A 19,891-nucleotide genomic window follows, 5' to 3' on the forward strand; every position below is an offset into this window, starting at 1 on the left:
CCTTGGAGTATATCCTAGAGAAATAAAACCCTTTACACAAACAGATATATGCACATCTATGTTTATTGCAGCACAGTTTTCAATAGCAAAAAGATTCATCAACAGAAGAATGGATAAATAATTTATGTTATATCCACACAATGCAATACTACGCAGTGATAAAGAACAGTGAGGAATCTGTGAAACATTTCATAACATGGAGGAACCTGGAAGGCATTGTACTGAGTGAAATTAGTCAGTTGCAAAAGGACAAATATGGTATAAGGCCACTATTACAAGAACTTGAGAAATAGTTTAAACTGAGAAGAAAACATTCTTTTGTGATTACCAGAGGGGAGAGGGTATTCACTAGTTAGTAGATAATAACTACTTTAGGCACAAGGAAAGACAACACAAAATACAGGGGAGGTCAGCACAACTGGACTAAACCAAAAGCAAAGAAGTTTCCTGAATAAACTGAATGCTTCGAAGGCCAGCGTAGGAGGGGCAGGGGTTTGGGGACCTTGGTTTCAGGGGACATCTAAGTCAGTTAGCATAATAAAATCTATTAACAAAACAATCTGCATCCCACTTTGAAGAGTGGCACCTGGGGTCTTAAATGCTAGCAAGCAGCCACCTAAGATGCATCAATTGGTCTTAACCCACCTGGATCAAAGGAGAATGAAGAACACCAAGGACACAAGGTAATTATGAGTCCAAGAGATAGAAGGGGCCACATGAACCAGAGACTACATCATTCTGAGACCAGAAGAACTAGGTGGTGCCTGGCTACAACCGATGAGTGCTGTGACGGGAACACAACAGAGAGACCCTGAGGGAGCAGGAGAGCAGTGGGACGCAGACCCCAAATTCTCATAAAAAGACCAGACTTAATGGTCTGACTGAGACTAGAAGGACCCAGGTGGTCATGGACCCCAGACCTTCTGTTGGCCTAGGACAGGAACCATTCCTGAGGCCAACCCTTTAGACATGAATTGGACTGGACAATGGGTTGGAGAGAGATGGTGGTGAGGAGTGAGATTCTTGGATCAGGTGGACACTTGAGACTATGTTGGCATCTCCTGCCTGGAGGGGAGATGAGAAGGTAGAGGGGGTTAGAAACTGGCGAAATGGCAGAAGAGAGCGTGGAAGGAGGGAGCGGGCTGTCTAATTAGGCGGAGAGTAACTGGGAGTATGTAGCAAGATGTATATAACTTTGTGTGTGAGAGACTGACTTGATTTGTAAACTTTCACTTAGAGCACAATAAAAATTATTAAAAAAAAAATTCCTTCAGTGGTGAATATTGGTAGATATACCACCAACAAACTGGTACATCCATACGATGGTATACTACTTAGCAAGAGAAAAGAACATGCTGTTGCTACGTGGAACAACCTGGACAGATTTCAAGAGCATTGTGCTGAATAAAAGAAGCCAATCCCAAATGGTTATACTGTGTGTAATTCCATTTTTATAACATTCTTGAAGTGACTGAATTACAGAGATGGAGAATAGATTAGTGCTTGTCAAGGGTTAGAAATGAGGGGAGGAGTGTTTGACGACAAAGAGGCAGCATTAGGGAGTTTTCTGAAGTGATGGAATTCTTCTGCATCCTGATTTTGGTGGCAGCTACTTGAAACTACGTGTGTACAATTCATAGAATTTGTACACCAAAAAAATTCAGTTTTGCTGAATTCTAATTTTAAAGATAAAATTTTAAAAAATGTTAATACTAGAAAGGTTGGGATTCACAGTAGATTGACTCAAGAAAAATTGAATGCTTTCTGTGTGCAGGACACTTTAGTAAGCACCTTCACATACATTATCTTATTTAACCTTCTCTACAAGCTTCTGCAGTAGTTGGTATTAGCACCGTCTTACAAATGAAGAAACTGGTGAGTAATTTTAAAGGGTAGGTGACATGTTCGCTTATAGCTAATAATTGGACTCAGATGTGTTATCTTTGAGCTACTACAATAATTTATCAACAATAAGGTGATTATAATGTAATTCCTATTGTTTAAAACTAGAACTATTCCAGATTGAGAATGAGAGGTTTATTTTCTCTTTAAATTCACTCTCAGCCCACGTTTGTCGCAGGTAAACATTCTTTTAAAAATATTTTTACCATTTAATTGCTCCACCAATAAAATGGTAACTCCTCAGTTCTGCCCAGCAAACTGGTCAGGAAAGACAAGAAAATAAGAGTCATGTAACTATCAGAGAGGAGTCCAGACACCATTCTTTACAAAGAATATTGCTAGTCTGCATGGGAAACCCACGAAAATAAATTTAAAAACTATTTGAACTACTGAGTTCAGTGTAATATAATAATTACCCCCAAATTAAATGGCTTTGAAAGAGTTGTCTATCATATTGTATCCTTTCCTACCCTACCTCCCTAAATAAGACGCTGAGTTCCTCAAGGACATGGATTACATTTTTGTTATTTGGTACATAGTAGCTGGCACACATTGGAGGCTCAGAGTTTTTAAATGAGTGAATTCACCAGCACCAGTCAGTCACTGCTGCAGGAGCCTAGGCACAATGGTTGAGAACTCGGATCTTAACCAAAAGATCGGCGATTCGAATCCACCAGCCACTCCTTGGAAACCCTGTGAGGCAGTTCTGTCCTACAGTGATGCTGTGAGTCAGAATCAGCTCAACAGCAGTGGGTTTGGTTTTTATCTAGAAACTATTCAAAATATTACCTCAGAGCTTATATAGATTTCAGACATTTTTCATTAAATTCAAAGAGTTTTACCAATCTGGTCTATTTAACCTAGGGGAGGAGTGTGGTGTACGTGCTGATGAAGCAGCTATTTAGTGACCTCGTTTTAAAATACCGTGCAATTTTGTGTATTTAAAAAGGGAAATCTTAACACGCTTAAGTGTTTAAGGAGTTAAATCTCAAACAGTTATTCTAATCTTATGTATTAATGTAACTTCTAAGGCATCACAATTGATTTTTTACTATATACCTTTTGTTTATTGTTTTATCCTGCTTTTAGACGTGTAGTTTAAATAGTCTATAACTTCACCAGTAAGCTGTTCTTCATGTTTTTTACTCCCGAAAAATGCTTTTGGAGCTTCTGTTTTTGGTGTTTCACCTATAAAGAAGTTTTACAGATGCCTTTAGAAAAAACTTATTAAAAAATATAGACAATGAAATATTTGGCTAAGACTTAACAATCCATTTTTTTCTGGTTTTGCCATTGCCTACACAAAATATTTTTCCTTCTAGGTTTTAATTGCTTTCTGTATAAGCTCCATTATCATCAGCGAGTATTTTAGTTTGATACTTATATGTAAATAAGCAGTGATGAATTTTATTATTCCAGATTCGTAAACAACAGAAAGAGCATGCAGAGCTGATTGAGGATTACCGCATCAAACAGCAACAGCAGCAGTGTGCAATGGCCCCACCTACCATTATGCCTGGTGTCCAGCCACAACCACCCCTTGTTCCAGGAGCCCCTCCACCCTCCATGAGTCAGCCCAACTTCCCTATGGTGCCACAGCAGCTCCAGCACCAGCAACACACAGCAGTCATTCCTGGCCATACCAGCCCTGCCAGAATGCACAGTTTACCTGGATGGCAGCCTACTAATGCTCCTGCTCACCTGCCCCTCAATCCTCCTAGGATTCCACCCCCAATTGCCCAGTTACCAATAAAAACTTGCACACCAGCCCCAGGGACAGTGTCAAATGCAAATCCACAGAGTGGACCACCACCACGGGTAGAATTTGATGACAATAACCCCTTTAGTGAAAGCTTTCAAGAGCGAGAACGTAAGGAACGTTTACGAGAACAGCAGGAAAGACAGCGAATCCAACTCATGCAAGAGGTAGATAGACAAAGAGCTTTGCAGCAGAGGATGGAGATGGAGCAACATGGCATGATGGGCTCAGAGCTCAGTAGTAGGACATCTGTGCCCCAGATTCCATTCTACAGTTCTGACTTACCTTGTGATTTCATGCAACCTCCAAGACCCCTTCAGCAATCTCCACAACACCAACAGCAAATGGGGCAGGTTTTGCAGCAGCAGAACATACAACAAGGATCTATGAATTCTCCTACCCATACTTTCATGCAAACAAATGAGCGAAGACAGGTAGGGCCTCCCTCATTTGTTCCTGATGCGCCATCAGTTCCTGGTGGAAGCCCAAATTTCCATTCCGTTAAGCAGATGCATGGAAGTCTTCCTGGGACCAGCTTCCAACAGTCCCAGCTGAGGCCTTCTTTTACACCTGCATTACCAGCAGCACTTCCAGTAGCAAATAGTGGTCTTCCATGTGGCCAAGAACCTGCTGTAACCCATGGACAAAGTTACCCGGGATCAAACCAGTCTCTGATTCAGTTGTATTCTGACATAATCCCAGACGAAAAAGGGAAAAAGAAAAGAACGAGAAAAAAGAAAAAAGATGATGATGCAGAATCCACCAAGGCACCATCAACTCCTCATTCAGATGTAACTGCTCCACTGACTCCAAGCATTTCAGAAACTACCTCCACTCCTACAGTGAATACACCTAGTGAGCTTCCTCAGCAAGTAGAACAAGAGTCAGTGGAACCAGTAGGCCCAACAACCCCTAATGCAGCAGCCGGCCAGCTGTGCACAGAATCAGAAAACAAACTCCCCGTTACTGATTGTTCACAAGGAACTCCAAATCAACGGACTCGTGCAAATCCAGAGATGGATAAGCTCTCCATGGAAACGCCTGCCAAAACTGAAGAGGCAAAACCAGAACAGCCTGAAACAGAGCAGTGCCCTGGCCGAGACGAGCCTAAATTGGAGGAAGAAACCAATAATAAGGTGGAAGAAAAAGCTGTAGCCCACCCTGTCTCCTCAGCACAGAGCCCTCCTCTTCCTGTCGGGGGCCCTGCTGCCAAAGGAGATGCAGGGAATGAACTCCTCAAACACTTGTTGAAAAATAAAAAGTCGTCTTCCCTTACAAATCAAAAACCTGGAGGCAGTTTCTGTTCAGAAGACGACTGCACAAAGGATGACAAACTAGTTGAGAAGCAGAACCCAGCTGAAGGATTGGTAAGTCTGAATCATGAAAATAACTTACTTTTTTTCTTGCTTTGATTTAAATTATAGTTAAAGCAGACTTAAGTGCCTACAACTATGTTAATTTTAATACTATTTTGTAACCTTTTTACTCTAAATAACCATTTTTATGTTGTTTCTACCTCCATGAACCCCATGTTTTGAGTTACAACCATAAACTATATTAAGTAATTGTTTCTTACATATACGTTTTTAAACTAAGGACACATAATGTGTTTTGTATGTAACATGTGCCTATCAACTGGTTATTATTCCCCCGAGTTGATCTAACCGTAGCAAAGATAGCAAATGATTAGATTAGTCCGTGTATCTTTGTTATAAATAAGAATAGTTTCCAGTAAGCTCTTTGAGATACAGAAAAGAGCTCATGCATCCTTGTTAATGCCCATATTGAGAACCCATTGTGTTATATTAATTCTGAATGTTATACAAATGTAATCTTACATGTGGATACCATTTTGTCATTGTAGTTTTCCATGTATTAATATTCTACCTGTATCATTTCGATAGTTACAGAATATGTCATCATAATATACCATAATTCACTTAATCTTTGAGTTACTAAACAAGGGTTTGCTTTTATTTTTTCCTTTGTATGAAAAGCTTAATTGTAAATACACTTTTACAAGATTCCTCCACACGCACCCCTGTTTTAGTTAACTTCCTTGAGATATTTCCTGAACTGGGATTTCTAAAGGTCATAGGAATTCGTCTTCTTGTTAATAACTCTTTGGCCTATTGCTTCTTTATCTTTCAAGAAGCACAGTGCTTCTCAAACTAGATATTATCATTTTCATTTTTTAATTGAATAGGGGTAGAGTGGTATTTAGTTGTCCAAATAAAACCTTTGTTTTTTCTTATTTGTCTGTTTGACCATACACTAGAGGGAATGAATGACCAGATAGATTTATGTAATTTTTGTAGTTAAGCTTTTTCAGTCATGTTTATCACCAGGAAATATGCCTGAGGGTCCAGGTCTATTTCTAGCCTCTTTTTCCATTGCATCCTGTGTCTCTCAGAATGCCAAACTACGTGTAATCCCCCGAATATCTTCTGAGTTCACCCTGTCCTATGTGGCCGTGTGGTGCCATCTCTACCTGCCTTGCTTCCCTTCCTTTTATACATCTGGTCAACATCTTTTCATCTTTTAAAATTCAGTTCTAGAATCATCTTCTCCAAGATAACTTTTCTCAACTCAACTGTCTTAAATATGTGTCAGTGCCCTTTCAGTGTGCTCACATAGCAGCTTCTGTAGTACCATTTGTTGTTGTTGTTAGTTCCCATCAAGTTGATGTCGACTCATGGCAACAGCACACGTACAGAGTAGAACTGCTCCACAGGATTTTCAAGGTTGTGACCTTTCAGAAGCCGATCACCAGGCCTGTCTTCCAAGGTGCCTCTGGGTGGACTGAAACCACCAACCTTTTCGCTAACAGTTGAGCACTTAACTGTTTGTACTACCCAGGGACTCCATAGTACCATTTAACATTACTTAAATGGCTCCTTGAAGGGCATAGAGTGCATCTTGAGTATCTTTGTACTTTAGTATCTAACACAATACTTAGCACATAGTGTAGGTACTCAGTGTATTGAATTAAATGCCACTAGTGGTTATATGGAAACCCTGGTGGCATACCGGTTAAGTGCTATGGCTGCTAACCATAAGGGTCGGCAGTTCAAATCTGCCAGGTGCTCCTTGGAAACTCTATGGGGCAGTCCTACCCTGTCCTATAGGGTCGCTATGAGTCGGAATCGACTCGACGGCACTGTCTCTGGATTTAGTGGTTATTTTTTTTATGTCGAAAGATAGAGGCTGTTAGGATAAAAAAAAAGAGAGATGAAGTCAGTTATATATGTGAAATGTTTGGACCAAGTGATGTGTTCTCATATCCACTTGGGAGGGTGGCAAGGGATAAGGGCACTTTATTTATTAACGGAGCAATGACTCCTTACCTACATTCCAGATGCTATGTTATTCTGAGCACATACCCTAAGATGAAATTTAATCATATGGGCAGTACAATTATCCCATTCAGTTAAAATGTATAAAGTGTAAAATATAGAGTGCTTATATATTTTTTTTTTACATTTTTTTTTTAATTGTACTTTTAGATGAAGGTTTACAGAGCAAATCAGTTTCTCATTAAACAGTTAATACACCTCTTGTTTTGTGACATGGGTTGCCAACCCCGTGGCACGTCAACACTCTTCCTTTCTTGACCTTGAGTTTCCCCTTACCAGTTTCCTGTCTGCTTCTGCCTTTTTGTCCTTGCCCCTGGTCTGGCGTGCTCATTACTCTCATTTTGTTTTATGATCCTGTCTGATCTTTGGCTGAAAAGTGAACCTCAGGAGCAATTTCAGTACTGAGTTAAAAGGGTATCAGGGTCTCATACTCCTCTTAATTGGTATATGGGAATCCAACTGATTTTTGTATGTTTATCTTGTATCCCGCAACTCTGCTGAATGTGTTAGTCCCAGTAGTTTTCTAGTGGAGCCTTTTGGGTTCTCTGTGTATAATATCATATCCGCAAATAGGAACGGTTTTACTTCTTCCTTACCAATTTGGCTGCCCTTTATTTCTTTTTCTTGCCTTATTGCTCTAGCTAGGACTTCTAGCACAATTTTTTTTTTTTTTATTTAATATAGGAATAGTGATAAATGACATCTTGTTCCTGTTCTCAGGGGGAATGTTTTCAGCTTCTCTCCATTAAGAATGACGTTGGCTGTTGATTTTGTATAGATGTGCCCTTTATAATGTTGGAGAATTTCCCATCTATACCTATTTTATTGAGAGTTTTTATCAGGAATGGGTATAGGACTTTATTGACGGCCTTTTCTGCTGATTGAGATGATCATGTGATTCTTTTGTTGTATGTATGTGGTGGATTACGTTGACTGATTTTCTGATATTGAACCATAATAATAAAAAGTATCTTGTATACCTGGTGTGAATCCCACTTGGTCAGGATTTTTTTTTTTTTTTAATATGATGCTGAATGCTATTGGCTAGAATTTTGTCGAGAATTTTTGCATCTATATTCATGAGAGATATTAGTCTGTAGTTTTCTCTTTTTTGTGTGTGTGTGCATGTGATGTCTTTGCCAGGTTTTGATATCAGGATTATGCTGGCTTCATGGAATGAATTTGGAAGTATCCCTTCCTTTTCTCTGTTCTGAAATAGTTTGGGTAGTACTGGTGCAAGCTTTTCTCTGAATGTTAGGTAGAATTCTTCAGTGAAGCCATCTAGGCCAGAGTTTTTTTTGCTGTTGTTGGGAGTTTTTACCTTTTCAATTCTTCTCTTGTTACAGGTCTTTTCAGATTTTCAGCTTCAGTTTGTGTTAGTTTGTGTAGGTAGTGTGTGTCTAGAAATTTGTCCATTTCCTCTAGGTTTTCGAATTATTGGAGTATAATTTTTCATAGTACTTTGTTATGATCCTTTTTATTTCAGTTGGGTCTGTTGTAATGTCCCCTGTTTCATTTCTTATTTGGGTTATTTGCATCCTCTCATGTTTTCCTTTTGTCAGTTTGGCCAGTGGTTTGACGATTTTGTTGATCTTTCAAAGAACCAACTTTTGGTTTTGATGGTTCTTTCTATTGTTTTTCAAGTCCATATTTCATTTATTTCTGCTCTGTTTTGATTTTGTCTCCTTTTCAGATACATGCATCTATTGCTATAAATTGACCTCTGAGCACTGCCTTTACTGTATTCCATAGATTTTGGTATGATGTGTTTTCATTCTCATTTGATTCTAGGAAATTTTTTACTCCATCTTTGATTTCTTCTGTTACCTAGTGGTTTTTAAGCAAGGCGTTACTCAGTTTCCACATATTTGATTTTTTTTTTTCCTTGCTCTTTTATTAATTTCTACTTTTATGGCGTTGATCAGAGAAGATGCTTTGTATTATCTCAGTGTTTTGGATTGTTTTGTGGCTTAAGATGTGGTCTGTTCTCAAGAATGTTCCGTGTATGTTGGAAAAAATGTGTACTTTGCTGCTATCGGGTGGAGTGTTCTCTATATATCTAGGAAGTCAAGTTGGTTGATTATGGCCTTTAGACCTTCTGTATCTTCGTTGAGTTTCTTTGTAGGTGTTCTGTCCTTGACCGTGTGTGGTGTGTTGAAGTCTTCTATTATTATGGAACTGTCAGTTTCTCTTTTCAGTGCTGTGTAAGTTTGTTTTTATGTCTTTTTAAGCCCTGTCATTGGTTGTGTAGATATTTATTATGGTTGTGTCCTCATGGTAGATTGTCCCTGTAATCATTACATAATGTCTTTCCTTATCTTTTATGGTGATTTTTGTTTTAAAGTCTGTTTTATCTGAGATTCTTATTGCCACTTTTGTGCTTTTAGTTGCTGTTTGTTTCATATATTTTTTCCATCCTTTGATTTTTAGTAGATTTATGTCTTTGTTTCTAAGGTGTGTCTCTTGTAGATAGCATATTGATAGGTCCTGTTTTTTTATCCATCCTGTCACTCACTATCTCTTTATGGGTACATTTAAGCCATTTAAGTTCAGTGTGATTATTGATAGGTGTGAGTTTATTGCTGTCATTTGTAGTGCTTTTTTGTGTGGTGCTGACATTTTCTTTGTTCCTCTTACTCTACTGTGCTAAATACCCTTTATTTGTAGATTCCTTTTTTTTTTTTTTTTTTCATTTCTTTTGTTTCTGTAAATTTTATGTTTACTGAGACATTTTTCTTTATTTTCAGGAGTAGATTTGTTAACTTTCTTTGTGGTTACCTTGAAATTTGCCCCTATCTTCCTAAGTTTAAACCACTCTTTTATTATTTTATGTCACCTTGACTTCCTCTCCATTTGAAAGTTCTATACCTGCACCATTTATTCTCTTTTTTCTTGTTCTGACATTTTTGTCATTTATAGATTGACCTCTCTCGTTCCCTATTGTAAATCTTTTAGTTTTGTTTTATTCTTGAGAGTTTATTACCTAGGCTGGTATATGGCTGATGCTGCCCTGTGTCCTAGATTCAGGTTGTTGTCTGATGTTGTGGATTCTCTAACCAAAGGACTCCCTTTAATAATTCTTGTAACCTTGGTTTAGTTTTTACAAATTCCCTTAATTTCTGTTTATCTGGAAGTGTCCTAATTTTGACATCATATTTGAGTGAGAGTTTTGCAGGATATATTATTATTGGTTGGCAGTTTTTTTCTTTCAAGGTTTATATATGTCATCCCATTGCCTTCTTGCCTACATGGTTCCTGTCGAGTAGTCAAGAGATTATTCTTGTTTCCCCTTTGTGACTTTTCGTTTTTCTTGAGCTGCTTTCAGGATTCTTTGTCTTTGGTTTTAGTGAGTGTGATTATGATATGTCTTGGTGATTTTCTTTTGGGGTCTATCTTACGTGGAGTTCGTTGAGCTTCTCGGATGGTCAGCTTTTCATCTTTCCTGATATTAGTAAAGTTTTCTGTTGGCAAATCTTCAGTGATCCTCTCTGTGTTTTCGCTTTCTCTCCATTCTGGAACTCCAGTCGCACTCAGATTTTTGATTGTATCGCACATCATTATCAGGGCTTCTTCATTTTTCTTCGTTCTTTTCTCCAATTTTTCCTCAAAGTGGTATCCAAGGATTTGTCCTCAGTTCCGTGATCCTGTCTTCCATTGTTTCAGATTTGCTCCTAAAATCTTCTTTTGCACTGTCCATGTCTGAAATCTTGTTGCTTATCTTTTGGGTTTCTAATTGCTGTTTTTATATGATTTGTAGTTGTTTGTTTATGTGGACATTTTGTTCCTGTATTATCTTCCTGAATTCTTCTGTTGCTTTGTCTGTGTTTTCCCTGATTTTGTCTGTATTTTCCTTGCTTTTGTCTATTTTTTTCTTCCTTTTGTCTGTGTTTTGCTTCATCTCTGGAAGATCCCTGAATATTGCAAATTTTGAATTTTCAATTAGGTAGTTCAGTACCTTTTCTTCCACTGGAAAGTCATCTGGTGTTTTAGTCTGGTTGTTTCCTGTGGCTATCCCGATCTGTTTTTTTAAATATGTTTTGATATTGTCTGCTGTCTTTGAGACATTTCAGGAATTATTTTCTTTGTTGATTGACTGTAGATTCGTTTGTTTTGTCCTGCTTTTTTGTTTTCTTTGGTTATGTCTGGGCAGGCAGGCTGGACATGCTTTGTAGCTTGTCTGTGGGCATAATACTTGCCGCCACTTCCCCCAGGTGTGCAGGGCTGGTCCTCAGCTGGGGTGCAGCAGGGCAGTTCCAGCAGGGGTCGGGGTGGGATGTGTCATTTGCAGCACATTCTGGGGCCAACATGGTGGGGCCAGGAGGCAGTGCAGGGCGGGGTCTGGTGATCTGCACCAGTGCTGCTCGGGGCGCAGTGCTCGGCATGTGATGCATATAGGCAGGAGGGAAGAGACAAAATGTGATGCATGGAGCTAAGTGTATGAGAGAAAGAAGAGAGAGAAACAGGAGCAAAAAAAGTGGAAAAAAGCAATAAAGAAAAAAACTTAATGGCATGGTAGGATTCGGTGGATAGAGGTGGGGCAGATCCAGCGAGGCTTTGTGCAAATAGCTCTCTAACTGAGCTGTGTGGCTCAGCCTGTCCAAAAAGGAGCCTGGGCAGTGTGTGGGACTAGGTGGGCAGGAGAAAGGAAAAGGAAAGAAGGAAAAGAGAGAAGAAACAACAACAACAAAACAGAAATATGCTTCTGTGGGAGCCCCCCACTGGGGGCGGGGTAGAATTGGGTTGGCAGCAACTTGTTGCAAAATGGCAAAGGCCTTGTACAGGGAAGAAGGGTGAGGGGTGGGAAAGCATCTATCCCTGGTTACCGGGTGCTCTGTCTCCTCTTGGGAGCTCTATGAAGTTGCACTCCAGTACTGTTGTCCACTGTTCTTGGTGGCTGAGGTCCGGGATGGTGAATCCATGTCACATTTAGCTAGTAGGGGACCTCCACTCCATAGCTCTCCTTGTTCTCTGTCAGCTTCTTATTCTGTTCAGTGCTTGATCGAGTTCTTTATCCCCTCATTTGACAGGATTAACGTTTGTTTTTCGGGTCTTTGCTGCAGAGGGATGGCATGGCACTTCTGTCTATAGCGCCATGTTAGCTCCGCCTCAAGTCTGGTCTTTTTTTGTGAGTTAGAATTTTGTTCTACATTTTTCCCCAGCTCTGTCCAGGACCCTCTATTGTGATCCTTGTCAGAGCAGTCGATGGTGATAGCCGGGTACCGTCTAGTTGTGCAGAGTGCTTATATTTTTATAAAAGGCACATTTTTTTTTTACCTTTATATTGCAGCTGCACACTAGCAGTCTGTCTAAGGAACGCCAAATTCTAATGTGCACAAAGATGTCACTGCAAGAATAGTTCATGTCCTGTCTCTGTCTCAATAGAGAAAAAAGTGAGAGAAGGAAACAACCTGAATCCACTACAGAAGTTACTGGTTAAATATATATGTGATGGGACACTTTGTAACCATTAAAATTGTGCTGTATGAGAATGTTTACTGCCTGGGGAAAAAACACATGTCAAGTTTTAAAAGCAGCCACCAAAATAAAAGAATTCAAAGAGTGACCCAGTGTGTGTTTTTAGTAAAAAATACATGTAGGCATAGATAAGATTGAAAACAGATAAATTAAAATGCTAACTGTTTTCATCTCAGGCAGATTCACAGGTGACTTTTTAATCATTTATGCTTTTTAAATTTTAAAGTATTCTTTGAAATGTAGTAATATCTGCTTTCTAGGGTAATTGTGAAGATTAGAAATAATGTCTGTAAAGCACTTAACAAAGTGCCTGTCTCATATTTAATGAGTGGTTGCATTATTAGTCTCTATTGAGCCCCTAAGAAAGCCTCAGGTCCCCAATTCTCAAAATGCAGTCCCTGGTGGGGACATCACCAGGAGCTTTTCAAACGTGCGGTAATCTCAGGCTCCACCACAGACCAGCTGAACGGAATGTGTGCTTTAACAAGATCCCTCCCAGGTGCGCATGTTAAAGTTAGAGAAGCTCTGCTGTAAGCCCAAGGTTCTCAAAATGGCAACGCATCAGAATTACGTGGAGGTGATTGCTGGGCTCACCCCAGAGGTTGAGATTCAGTAGGTCTGTGATGGGGCCAGTGAATCTGCGTTTCTGACAAGTCCCATGGCTTTGCTGCTGCTGTTCCAGAGACCACACCTTGACAACTACTGATCTAGCCCAGGGGTCGTCCACAGTGCAACCAAGCCTGCTTCTACCTCCTCTACTTCTGTTACGAGCTAAGAGTGGTTTTCAGACTTTTCAGTGGTTGGGGAAAGATCTAACGAAGAGCAGTATTTTGTGACATATGAAATTCAAGTTTCAGTGTCCACAGATAAAAAAAAAAAAACCTTTATTGGAACACAGCCATGCTCATTCATTTATGAGTGGTCTGTGGCTGCTTTTGCAATACGAGACAGTTTTGAGTAGTTGCAACAGAGGCCGTGTGGTCAACACAGGCTGAAATATTTACCATCTGGCCCTTTACAGAAAAAGTTTGCCAACCCCTGCTTTGTGCCATTTAGGATATAATTAGAAACTGGAATTTTCAAAACCTTCAAAGATTCAGTACATTCAGCGACTGTAATTATCTATAGTAAAGTCTTCCTATAAAGTTTAGAAATAATGGAGCCTAAAAAATAGTCACATTTTTTAGGTATTGATCGCACTACCCTTATAAATCTCTCCGAGGGCTAGCTTGTTTTTGCTTCTTGACCGTAAAGTAAAGACAAAAATAAAAGGTGTATCTGCCATCTTCCCGGTCGCCTCCCACTGACTTCAGGTACATCAGGTACCAATTGCCACTGACTCAGCCCGGCCTTACGGCTGCCACGTGGGTGCAGAGCGCAGCTGTGCCCCTGGGACTTTCAAAAGGAGGTTGCCAGGCCTTTCCTTGGTGGCTTAGGTGGGTTCAGACTGCCAACCTTTCACTTAGTAGCCAAGCGCTACTGTGGACACCGCCCAGGGACTTTATACTTTAAGTATGGCCATTATTTTTCAGTCAAATGTATGATTTTTAACTAATTTGAATGATCAGTGTTTCTTTTTATTGGTCTCTGGGAATAGCCATTCCTGTCAACTAAGATGTATAGGTTTTGAAGCTTTTTTGGAGCCTGTCTCAGCAGACTTTGTATTTCACTAGTTCCTAAGGGGAACCAAAAATAACTCACCAAAAACACTATGCAGATGCCACCATAACCATTAATTTGGCTGGGAGCCCTGTGCTCCAGAGCTGCCAGTGTGCACGAATAAGGAGAACTGGTCCTCAGCACTGGCACCAGTGTGATCAGGCTCAGAGTAGTGCTGCAGCTGAGAGGAATAACAGCCTTCCTTAGGAGTTCTCCCTCCTCATGCTTACAGCCTACTGATTTCAGTACGTGAGAATAACGTTTGTAAAAATGAGATGATACTTTCAGGAAAAAATTAGATTATTTGATGCCACTGTCTGTTTTCCCTTCTTCACTATGGGTACCTGTGTTAGGAATATGAATTCTAGGATGGAACAGGAATAGCATGAACTAAAAATCAAACGTGTGAATAGTTCACTTATTTCTTAACCTTTCCAATTACATTAGCAAACTTTGGGGGCTCAAATGCAAGGTGGTTTTGGATGTGGCAACAACCAGTTGCCAAAAATAGATGGAGGAAGTGAAACCAAGAAACAGCGAAGCAAACGGGCTCAGAGGACTGGAGAGAAAGCAGCACCTCGTTCAAAGAAAAGGAAAAAGGATGAAGAGGAGAAACAAGCTATGTACTCAAACACTGATACGTTTACCCACTTAAAACAGGTGAGTCGTTTGTAACAGCGTCTTTAAAAACTCAAGGAAGTGAAAGATCAAATGATTTTCAGTTCTGTTAAATTGCACTTCTTACTGTGATCATTTCCTAATTACAGTAGAGAGTTACAGGGATAAATGACATTGCAAAAAGAAACCTAATAGATTTACTGTTTCTACCTTATCCTGTGACCCCTGAAAATTACAGTAACAGATGGATTGACTGAGATTTACTTATGTTCTAAAGAAGCGATATCCACACCAAGAAACAATCTATCCCCATTTCATGTGATTCGGGAACCAAAGAAATGCAGTCACTTGACTCTCCCCTATTGTAAACTCTATTCTTAAGCCTGTATAGTTGTTACAAGAAGGTGGGAGACAGCCATTGATAGCCATGGTAGTACCTAACTAAATTTGTGTTCCAGTTCTTGAAGAGCAAAGATAAGGAAGGTGCTTTTCTTATTAGATGTCTGCCCACATCCATTCAGGACACATAAGAACATACCCTACTTTTAAGTCTGTCTCAAAAATTCTAACGTCAGTGTCACTCATTCCAGCATTTTGATAGTTGACGTTTTTAAGTCTCGTTTTTCTCAAGCCATTTTGACTTTAAGTTGCCTTGGGTCTTAGAAAAGTTGAGAAAAACAGCTTTGCTTGTTTATCATGTACATTACTCTTAAATGTGTTTTTTAATAGCAGCTCTCTCTGCTCCCTCTAATGGAACCAATCATTGGCGTGAACTTTGCACACTTTCTTCCTTATGGCAGTGGCCAATTTAATAGTGGGAATCGACTTCTAGGATCTTTTGGCAGTGCTACCCTTGAAGGGGTTTCGGATTACTATTCTCAGTTGATATACAAGGTATGTTTCTTTGCCAAGATGTTACCTTTATCTTTGAATACCATATCAGAATTGGTAAAGTTTATCTTGTTTTTGCATCTAGTTTACATTCAGTCTTCTAAGATTTATTAGGAACACTTTACCCAATAACATAACTTTTTGTTGAACTTAAGTGTAAGTAAGAATACAAATTGTGAAAAACGTCCACTGTGTGTTTCCATGGTAGAAGAAATACTTCCCCATTACCTTTATAAACTCTTTAAATGAATCCAAATTCATAATAAATAGTAGAAATAAAAAATGTGGTTAGGATATTACCCTGAAAAATAAAATTTAGAATTTTAAAAATGTATTTTACAGTTTACTCATAGTTACAACTATGTACTAATTCTTAGCTATTAAAATAATACCAAACTAAGTCAAGTTTATCTTTTGGTATTTTTCTAACAAAGTTGTATGATAGCATCATGTGACATTCTGTACTTGACATCTGACATATATAAAAAAATAATTTTTGGAAGAATGTTCGAGGGTATCTTCAGTTTCCCTGAGGGCTTCTCTTCTTTAATATTGAATTGTTCTCTTTTGATGCTCCATTTGTTATTCTCGTTGGCTTTTCTCTCCAGTTAGAGCCTGCCCTAACTCTTACAGTGCCTTTTTTTGTGATACAAGCTGTTCCCCAATGTCACTTCATCGTCTTCATGGATTTTTATATCTTTGCAAGACTTGTAATTTCACTCTGCACTTTTTTCACGTAGTATTCTTGGCAGATTCCAGCAGTCTCTGAGAGACTGATCAGTAAATGACAAATTGGTGATAAATGTTAAGCAAGGAGAGATGTTTGAAGGGGAACTACATTTTTTAATGATTAGGTCATTATGGCCACTACTACTGCTTTTTCAAAGATCTTGTACATACCTTTCAAGACCCCGGTTATTTTCTCTTTTGAATTTTTTGTGGATACTATGTGTTATCACTAATGAAGGCATGCTGATGGAAGGACCAACTCAGAATTTTTGTTGTGAGTTATGGATTTCAATACCCGTTATCTGGGCTCACAAATGTCCCAGCTTTCTCTGGACAGCATAAATCCTGACGGTATGAGTCAATGATAAAATTGAGTGTGTATTTTTCTTTTTTTTTTTTGAAAATTTGCAAAACAGTATAACATACAGGCACCTGGCCATGGCTGCACATACGTTCTAATCTCCTCCTTCTTAGCCTTTTTATTATTTTTCAGAAATTTTTCAAAACATGGTACAATGCATTCTTCCTTACTGCAGAAGCAGTACTTATAGCCCAAATAAATAAATAAAGCCATGGGATTTTTTTTTATATATATATCAAAAAAATTATCACTACAATGCATTCATCTTACTGCAAAGCAGTACTTAGAGGCAAAGTGAATAAAACTAAAGGGATTTGAATCTCAGAAAAATTACCATTACTTTGCATTCTTCATTATACCAAAAGCAGTACTAACAGCTAAGAAGCAGAAACAGCTGCCCTGGAATGCTGCAGAACTGCTCACAGTGGTACATTCCACCTGCTACGTGTGGAAGCAATGATGGGGCCCTAAGACTGAATGCAGGGTTAAGAATAACCTACAAGAGTTCCAGTCGCTTGAAAGGGACCACTGCGATGCATTATTCCTTGTTGGAAAGGCATTATTTACTGTTCAGAAGCTAGAAAAAAGGGGAACCAGTAACACCTGAAAACAATGAATGGTATAAAGGAGAAGATGGCCACTATGACTGAATGAAGACTGGCAATAGCTTATTCTCAGCATAAGTACGTTCTCAGAAGAACATAGTAAGAGTGAAACATGGTGAGGAGGCTTATCTCACAGAACTGATGGCAAACCTCTGAAAACCTGTTAAAGTTTTAGAGAAGTCACAAATCTGCGAGGTATCCCATAAGACAATGTTCGGTTCACACAAAAATGAGGCTCCCAGTCAGGACTTTTGAGTTTCACACACATTTCAAAAGATTTTCACCTTGAGGCTAAATATGTTAAAATTGGACTGTCCCCTCCCCAGAGAACTCCAGAGGCATATAAAGTGGGTGGGATACTGGGTGTCCCCTGGGCCTTGAAAGGGATAATCCAGATTCTGATATCTGTGATGTGAGTTGCAATTTATCGGTTTTGGGCCACAGATTTGCACGTTTGTTTCCTTTTTTTTAAACTGGGCATCTTCATGAGAGTTTAATAAAAGGATTTTTCAGAGCTTTTTAAAATTGGTTGAATTTCAAAGTTATCTTTCATTTGCTACAACAGTGAAACTTGTAAAGAGTTATAGAAGATAGAATCAGGTATAATGGAAAGTTGCTTCTTGATTTCAAAGTTAAATACTCAAGCTGGGAAAGTAAGTAAGCAGATAGCATGTATGCGTTATGTCCATAAAATCATGATTATTTGTTCCAGTAAAAAGCTTCCTGCCCTTATATGTATATTTTTCTTCTTGGGTGCATTTAGGAACATCTTGATTACATTTCTGTAGCCTTGCTTCCATGTGCTAAAAATTCACAGAACTAAGTATTAGCAAGGTCTTTGCATATTTGTTCAGTAGCATATAATTTAAAATTTTTTGGTCTCCTGCAGCAGAATAATTTAAGTAATCCTCCAACACCCCCTGCCTCTCTTCCTCCTACACCACCTCCTCTGGCTTGTCAGAAGATGGCAAATGGTTTTGCAACAACTGAAGAGCTTGCTGGAAAAGCTGGAGTGTTAGTGAGCCATGAAGGTATGACTGTAGCCTCCAGAAGTGACCACTTCGAGGAGTGTACCTTTGCCAGCTGTGCATGGTGGGCTGGCAGTAGAATTGTAACGTGGTACCCATGTGTCAGTGTTGACTAAATGTGCATGCGGTTTTGTGTTTTTGCTTTTCCAGTTACCAAAACTCTGGGACCTAAACCATTTCAGCTGCCATTCAGACCACAGGATGACTTGTTAGCCAGAGCCATTGCTCAGGGCCCAAAGACAGTCGATGTCCCAGCCTCACTTCCAACACCACCTCATAATAATCAGGAAGAATTAAGGTGAATTTCTTCTTTCTCCAATATTTTTTAGTTATTTATTGTTTTATTATATGCATGTATTTAGCATAATGTTTGTGGGAATAGCATATAAAAACATTTGAGTAAAATCTGGTGAATAATATTTTTTCAAATTTAAAGTTTGTAAAACATTCTTACTATTAATAGTTTGTACATTTTTTGGCCTGATGTGAGATAGGAAATTCAACAAATAATAACAAAGAGACTTTAAGGCAATGTAAAACCTCCATGCAAAATATTTCAAAGATCACTGTCCTTTATAAGCTAGGAATGTGGTGTATTGGGTTTATTGAGTTTGGATCTAAAATAAAGGAGTAGAACTCACCGATATCAGAGAATGCTGTTGTAGAAGAGAATTTAAGGAATATCCTGTTCAGTGCATTGTAACCTCTTTGTACCAGATCTTTTCCCAAGATTCTGATTTGGGAGGATCAGTTTCCCTTAGTAAATAATCTCTACCCAACTAGTTATATCCAGAGGGTTATTACTTACTTCATCAAATTATTAATCTCTTACTTGGAAAATCTTATAATTCTCTTCTGTTTGATGAGACGTGAACTTAGTCTTAAGTCCCTTATTTAATTGAAAACTATTAACCAAAGAGAAGTCATTTGTCCAGGTTTAGAATCCAGGTCTCCTTTCTTTCCCCTATACCTCACTGCTAGAAATTCCCAAATTTGTAAATAGGGACCAATGCTTCCTTTCACAGGTTTGGGAGGCAGCCTCCTAGGGGGTTTCCTAATAACGTTGCTTTTCACATGTTTTCCTGCCACATGACAGCATGTACTCTGGTGGAAGCATGGGAGGCACATGGATAGTCCACAGATTTTAGCGTGAGGCTGCTCTTGCCTTCAACACAGTTGCCTTGGTAAACCCTACCTTCCTGAACTAGACAAGAAGGACCCATCCCTTCTTTTTTTATTTACCTTACTCTATCTTTTAAGGAAAATCAAGGCCCAACAAAGCGATAATGACCACATTTCCCCATCTTGCCCTCATAAACGGCGTTAACAGGGTAGCTGTGCTTTCAGCTGCTGCTGCCTGTTGGCGTAACAAGCTCTGCGCGCACGCCTGTTGGATACGGGCCTGGACTACTGTTCCCTTTTTCAAGCTACAGGAGTGTTCCCATAGTCTTAGTGATCTGGAATTTTGCAGAGGTGTTATGTTATAATCTGAACATCCTTCCTTTCAG

The 19,891-nt window shown here is 39.1% G+C and overlaps 1 protein-coding gene across 12 annotated transcripts in view; it reads left to right on the plus strand.

Moving 5' to 3' along the window:
• Positions 1-19,891, plus strand: part of KMT2C (lysine methyltransferase 2C) — a 397,882-nt gene that overhangs the window by 347,422 nt on the left and 30,569 nt on the right. For 10 of the 12 annotated variants that reach the window (XM_049863292.1, XM_049863298.1, XM_049863302.1 and 7 more), the window contains 5 exons: positions 3,322-5,028; positions 14,599-14,811; positions 15,499-15,663; positions 18,245-18,386; positions 18,534-18,681. In XM_049863292.1, the coding sequence (XP_049719249.1) occupies positions 3,322-5,028; positions 14,599-14,811; positions 15,499-15,663; positions 18,245-18,386; positions 18,534-18,681 (2,375 nt within the window). The remainder of the gene's footprint in view (positions 1-3,321; positions 5,029-14,598; positions 14,812-15,498; positions 15,664-18,244; positions 18,387-18,533; positions 18,682-19,891) is intronic. The other 2 variants (XM_049863295.1, XM_049863294.1) reach the window with 2 other exon arrangements.

The sequence above is a fragment of the Elephas maximus genome, chromosome 20 (genome assembly GCF_024166365.1).
Source record: "Elephas maximus indicus isolate mEleMax1 chromosome 20, mEleMax1 primary haplotype, whole genome shotgun sequence".
Taxonomy (NCBI): Eukaryota; Metazoa; Chordata; class Mammalia; order Proboscidea; family Elephantidae; genus Elephas; species Elephas maximus.